This window comes from Choristoneura fumiferana, chromosome 14, assembly GCF_025370935.1.
Source record: "Choristoneura fumiferana chromosome 14, NRCan_CFum_1, whole genome shotgun sequence".
In the NCBI taxonomy this organism is placed as follows: domain Eukaryota; kingdom Metazoa; phylum Arthropoda; class Insecta; order Lepidoptera; family Tortricidae; genus Choristoneura; species Choristoneura fumiferana.
This window is the reverse complement of record NC_133485.1, coordinates 5,542,567-5,549,665: the sequence shown is the minus strand read 5'-3', so window position 1 is coordinate 5,549,665 and position 7,099 is coordinate 5,542,567. Positions and strand designations below refer to the sequence as shown.

The 7,099-nt window shown below is 39.8% G+C and overlaps 1 protein-coding gene across 1 annotated transcript; it reads right to left on the bottom strand.

Annotated features, from left to right (window-relative positions):
- Nucleotides 1-2,742: 2,742 nt before the first annotated feature.
- On the bottom strand, nucleotides 2,743-6,584 carry LOC141434903 (alpha-N-acetylgalactosaminidase-like). Its single transcript, XM_074097393.1, is given in 8 exon segments — nucleotides 2,743-2,754; nucleotides 3,231-3,431; nucleotides 3,969-4,130; nucleotides 4,323-4,417; nucleotides 4,924-5,037; nucleotides 5,040-5,097; nucleotides 5,800-5,974; nucleotides 6,418-6,584. Coding segments are annotated over 8 exon segments (984 nt in total).
- Nucleotides 6,585-7,099: the final 515 nt, after the last annotated feature.

Sequence of the window (7,099 nt, the reverse complement as noted above, 5' to 3'; positions counted from 1 at the left end):
ACCTTATTACCTTGTCGCTGTCAACTAGTATTAACTGTAATATAAATTGCTAGAAGGCTTACAGTGACTAAGTACTAAAATATAAAGATATCTTTTGAAATCGACTGTACAGCTTTAAAAAGTTGTACAGTATAAATACTTCACCCTTTGAGTATTTATCTATTTATATACTCAAAGACTTCACCCAATTACATAAAATTAAAATAATACTAAGAATAGAAGAATACCTCAGCAATCTTATTTGAATTTATATAACGATTTCGACGACATACTTTCTGTCTAATTCATTTTGGACATTTAAGTTAATATTAGATTTCCTTGTTCTTTCTTCGGAAGGTAATGGCACAAATTGATAGAACTTCACACCTGAAAAAACAAAAATAATTAAATAAGTAGTAGTTTTAGTCCTATGGATATTTTGTATTTTCTCTATAAAAAACATATGTATTAAACCGTTGACATTGGGGTGTGTATTCAATATTTAGGCTTACATTATCAATATAAATTATAAAAATAATTAAATTATCCTACTAATATTATAAATGTGTATGGTATTATATGTATATATGGCACGGTATGACACGGATGATTTTTCGATGTAAGGCCGGCAACGCATCTGCAGTCCTAATAGTGCTGCGGGTGTCCATGGGCGACGGTAATCACTTATCATTAGGTGAACCGTCTGCCAAACGAAAAGCAAAAAAAAGTTAATTGACGAAGTTAGCGATCACGGGAATTTTTCGGAAATTTCGTGATAAATTGAAAATACAAACTGAAATATAGATGCACAGAAAAACCAGAAAATTAAGACCATCACTGGGAATCGAACCCAGGTCCAGGTCGTAAAAGTAAAAATTTGGAATTGAAATAAAAATACAAAAAGATTCCGAAAACCAATCTTAATTCGTGATAAATGCTTTTTAAGTCGTGAATCTATTACATAAAAATAAACAATGACCTTCGTTTGACTTTGAAAACTATGACGTAGACGGTCCAAGTTGTACTTTATTCTATGAGGATGAGAATTCTTTACAATTGAATTTAGGCGTAGGTATATTAACACGGGGGGGTTTACGGTGAAGGAAAACATCGTGAGGAAACCTGCACAACAAACCTGCGAAGCAATTCAACGGTGTGTGTGAAGTTCCCAATCTGCACTGGGCCCGCGTGGGAACTACTGCCCAAGCCCTCTCATTCCGAGAGGAGGCCTGTGCCCTGCAGTGGGAACTGGACGTATATAGGCTGGGATGGAGGTATATTAATAGCCTACGGAATTCGATTCGGGACTGTAATCTGACATATAACGCTATTCCGTGGCAATAAGTGTCATCCTTGAGTGTCATTGTTTTTTAAGAAGGAACATTGATACAAGCCAGTGAGTTTTTACCACTTCAGCAAAAATAAAATAATGCTGGTGCTCAACATACCTACGCACACAGTTTTTTTTTTTTAATAAGCATTGGTGTGGCAGAACTAGATTAAACTCTGACGTTACCAACCAAAATAGTGTCAATAATAATTATAGAGTACCTAATTTGTTCTAATAAATGACTTTTATATACGAGAAAATAATAAAAAGCATACGTATTTTTCTACACAATCCCACTTACCTGTTGGATTTACCCTAGTTGTAAATTTTGGTTAGCAAATAAAATCCAATCCTCTTCTTCGTGATACAAATCCTGAAACAAAAAAAAAGAGAGGTAGATTAGAGCTACCCCCGATTTAGAGAATCGGAAGCATAAGTCTCCTCTGTCTACTGGGGATGGGGAGAGTGCCCTTGTGTGGCCAGTACCCATGCTACGATAGCACCGCATGGGTATAGGCTCAAGAGCGTTGAATTGGGCTGCCGACCACAACCTGTATTCTGCCACTTTTGGAAGTGCATGAAAATGACGGGCGTTTATCCGATCCTCGCTATTTATCATAACTTCCCCTGTTTCGTGCCAGATTCTCTCAACAGAGGTTTTCCCAACCGGTGGTAGAGTTTTATTTACATTCAGAAGAGCTTCTCACAGCCTAAATTTAATAAATATGGGTATTTTAACATTGACTTTGAGAAGATACATAACTTATTATATTCCTGGATGAAATATTTTATGACTATGAATACACTTTTTGAACCCATAATGGGTCCTTTATTGCCAATGTCATGCACTCAAATGACGGACTTTTCGTCGACCCTTAGATTTTCAAGTATTATAATAAAATTAACGAACAATATCCTCAACCTCAGCCCCTTATAACCGCGGGATTATAGAGGTAAACTCAAGTTGTTCGCAGCACCAAGCTCTAGCCCTTGATCAAGGTAAAGCGAAATTGTCTACACACATTTTAATACGAGAGTGAGAGGGGTAGTACGATGCGAAATTCGAAAATGGAAGTTCATCGTATCGTCCCGCCACCGACGCTTGAAAGTGACAGGGACGGTATACGATACGAACTCCGGTTTTCGAATTTCGTAGTAGCCCTGCTGGCGCAAGAGCTACCTGCGCTGGTTTTTCGCGCCATAAAAAGCTTCATTTTACTATTTAAATATAGGTAACAAAGGAAGAGGGCTGATATATAGCTGAACTGTGTACGACCGCGCCGGTACAGCCATTTCACTAAAAGTCAAACTGCTGAATTGCGGCGGGCCACCTTCAATGTGGTTCACGATCGCCACGGCGTAGGAATCGCCTGACAACTCACCGTCCACACATGTTGCTTTGCTGTTGAGGTTGACGAAATGAAATAAATTAATCACACAAACGTCTGTGGGAATGAAAGTGAATTTGTGGACGCATTATTGATGTAAGAGAGGCGAACTCAATGACCGGAGACGTCTATGGAGTGAAGTAAAGACTTCTCAACTGATCGCCTCCATGGTCCGAGGATGTCCTGGCGTCTTCTGCCAGTAGATTGCTAACGGAGACTCTGCTTGGGCGGGTGATCATTCGACCTCGACTCGAACTACATATGCCTACCAATTTCAAGTCGATGCCATTAACCGTTGACGAGTTCCGTCCTTCGGAGACGATCCTGGCCGTACTACCAGGATGTTACTACCAGATTATTGTATTGTCACGCTTATTACATAAGTATGCGAAATTTCAGGTCAATCCGACCACTGGAAGTTGGAACCTTGCAAAATTTGACTACAGACAGACAATGGGACAAATGAAAATAAATAAAAGCTTGTAATAAAAAACATGTTTGTGTTTCTGGTTGTATGTAGGATATTGGCTAACCTTCATAGAAACCCGCAGCCCCTGTTTTCCCAAGCTATCCTGGTTGACAGCAATGATGTCTCTATTGAGCAGGATCTCCTTGAACTCGGGCCTCATGCGGGCGAGGTCCGCACTCATCAGCAACGGCGCAGCCAGCACCGCCCACACCGCCATCTGCGCGCGCGCCTGGTCTAACGACAGGCCGTAATTGCCGATCACTAGCTAGAAAAATATTTCAAATATTTAAGAATACTGTAGCTTCAACGGTTGGACCGCCATGTTGCCGAGCAGTGGATCGATAGCAGTTGTGCGTCGTTTGGACATTTTGGACACGAAACTGTAACAACTTCACTATACTTATACTCACTACCGTAAGTCCAATTTTTTGTTAGGTTAGGTTAGTTATACTTCTCTACACATATGCTCTAAAACTTCAGTTCAGCTAAAGAAATTAGGATAAAGTTTCCTTCAAAACGAGTCACATGAGACTCTTAAGCTTATCCCAAAATACCTACTTGTATGAATCGGGTGATAGATGTTAGGTGCTGGATTAATGCTACGCCACCGTCGAATATGCCTAAAGAGTCACAATTCATTCAGTTTTACAAATACCATCATCATTATAATTATCCGCCAATAGACGTTTCACTGTTAAACAAAGGCCTCGCCCTTAGAACGCCACAATAAACGACCCCTCGCCACTAGCTATACTAGTCCAAGAGTATCAGCTCATTCATAATTCCTGGTATTGATGCTCACCATGTCAGGATCATTCCAATGACCAGGACCCGCGTACTGCTGTATTCTCTGCTGATTGTCTCCAAACCAGTTCATGATCTTCGACACCGAGGCCCAGGAGTCATCGATGTCGTCCCAATTGCGCCACAAGTTGCAGTGCTCAGCAATGGCACCGTAGTCTGGCTGTAGAGATCATTGAAAATGGTTTAGATGCGTTTTTTTCCAACTGCCAAATTAAATGAGGGTCCCTCAGTCTGCAGTCTGCCTATAGGCTTACCAGCCAGCCAACAAGTTTTGGTTAGGTTGGAGGACTTGGCTTGGATGATGAGATATTATAATTGTAATAAGTCAAGTTAATTATTGCTCTGGAGATACCATTATGCTCGCATCCTCAAGATAAGCCGGCCAACTGCAGGAGTAGAGCACGGGACGACCAGAGGCGTTCAACATCTTGCCAAATTCAGGATACCCTGAAATCGTTATATTGTGCGTAAAAATGATGATTAAACTTTCATGATTTTCACTCGTGACTCCACAAACGGGACTTATTACGCTAACAACCCACATTGCAGCGAGCTAGTGGTTAGGACATTTTCCCAAAATCGTCTTTTCAAAATTTCCAGTCGCACATTTTCCTATTCTTGATTTACACTAGAAGTGTTTATTCCTAGTTAACATGATTGCTCCATTCATGTAGTTCGTGTAGTTTTGGCCCTTCCGGCCAATGCAAACTTAACCTAACTTAAACCTACCTATGTTTCTGTGTCGATTACTAGGAAATGACGATTTTGGGCATTTGGCCTAACCCCTTACTGAGGCCATAAAACAGAAAAATGAAAATAGTCCACGACAAAGAGTGTGTAGCAAAAGTAACAAAGGGCTCGCAAATATTAGGGTCTAAAAATGCTTTATCTTATAATGACCTCACATGGACTGAGGCTTATAGGTTTTCTCGGTTCCAAAATGAAATTGATACCTGTCTTCATATCGTCAGGAGTGGCAGCACAGCCATCCAGCTTGATATAGTCAACATCCCAGCCAAGTAGGGTGTCCACATCTGTCTGCTCGTGACCCATGACTCCCGGTACAGAGCACAAGTGGTGTTGCCATAGTCTTCGTATATGCCAAACTTCAAACCACTGTGGTGTACCTGGATTTATGACAAAACTCGCTTTAGTGCCTTGAATATAGTTAGTAGCTAGAACTGTATAGAACACTGGTGTGTTGCAGTGCAGACGTTAGCTTTCCCTATTTCTGACGATATGGTTCCTTGGAATTAATATGAAAGATCTAATAACGTACTAAATATGACTACGAAATAAATCCATTTGACTAAACAATTTATTTGCTAGAGTACAGTCAAGTGGATGTTGATGTGTAGGTATTAAAATTTACTTAGTAAGCCCAGATTTATATGATTTAGATTACAAACTACCTACACTGCATAGATTTTGAAGTATATATCGTCAAAGTGCTCCGAATACCAAAAACAAGGCGATTTTACTGAAAAAAATCGAAATTTTTGTATGTCCTGATTATCAATCCTTGACTTCTGGCTATCCTAGATAATAATAATAATATCTGTAATTTTTCAAAAAATATAGAACTCTGCATGTTTGCATCTTTATGAAAAACACTAATTACTTAAGAGGTCTTCGAAAAATGGAGAAATTAGCGGACTCAGCTTACTTAATTATCCAAAGGATTTATTAAAATAGTGACATGAAGGATTTCCCGGCCCCAAAAATTTCGATAGAGAGAAAAGAAACCCGAGTGCGTCACGAGTCATACGATTACACTTATGTAGGTACTTTGTCTCTTTGCTAAATACGCTAAACTTAGAAGAACTCACATATTTCGCAAGTTGTTTCATGCCATGAGGAAAGCGGTCGCGATCAGCCACCAGCTTGCCATCAGGACTGCGCTGCTTCTCCAACCAGCAGTCGTCGATGGCGATGTAGTTGTAGCCAGCTTCGAGGTAACCTTCCTCGGCCATGATGTCTGCGGTTCGCCTTATTAACCGTTCACTGGAAAGGGAACATCGGAATGCTAAAGCGTTTACGGCCAAAATTAAGCTGTTCGATATACATTTTTTTTAAATATATTTATGTAGTCTATTAAGTATTCTAAGGGCTGGATATGAAAGGCCTTGAAGCAACAAAGGTGGCCCATGAGGGGAAAACATACTGTTAAAATAGGAAGTTGCTGATTTTTTCCCCGTCGATTTTTTAAACCACTATTGTGACTCGTAAAGGCCTATTCCACCTCATTGGTAAATTTTATGTCACAGATATCTGTAATGCCGACTCTGATTCTTTTGTCCGAATAAACAAAGATTTATCTGTCAACAGCCCTAAGTCACTAGATATTTTAAACTGTATAAATTACACTGCACCTTAGGGAATAAAATAATTGCTTGGTTTCATTCAACTAAGTTCCATTATAAAACGGTAATGGTTTTCCTTGATACCTTATGCAATCATCAGGATATGTCTTGCAGTCGACTTTGCAGCGATACCGTTGCCAAGTGAGCCAGCCCATTGGCGGCGTCAGCGCCAGTCCATTGTCCAGCGTCATAGTTGGGGATACCACCACCAACACCAGAAGAAGTACGTACATCTGGAATATTAGGAACATCCTTCTTACTTATATATCGTAAAGAGTAGGTATTTTTATACTGTACGCTTTGACGCTAAAACGACTCTATGGATGCCAAAAATCTCAACGGCAACTAGTTTCAATTTCGTTCATCCCTTGTTCATCCATATAAAATTGTTAAGAACAGAAGAAAAATTTTTTTTTGTTAAAAATTACATTTTTAATACAGGCTTTTTTACTGACTGTAGGTACTTTTTGTTGACTGTACTTGCATTGTCATCTAAAGTACATTTTCGTACCAAATTTCAAGTCGATGCCGTTGTGGAGTTGAGTTCCGTTGAGAGGAGTTCCGTCCTGCGGGCGGAGACGATCCTAGCCGGAATACCGATGTTACTGCCAGATTATTGGATTGTCCCCAGATTTACACAAGTATGCCAAATTTCAAGCCATCCAGACCGCAAGAAGTGGATCAAAGTTAGCTTCCAAGATTTGACCCAAATAAATAAACAAGCAAACAGAGCAAGCTAAATAAGTAAAAGCTTAGTAAAAATTAG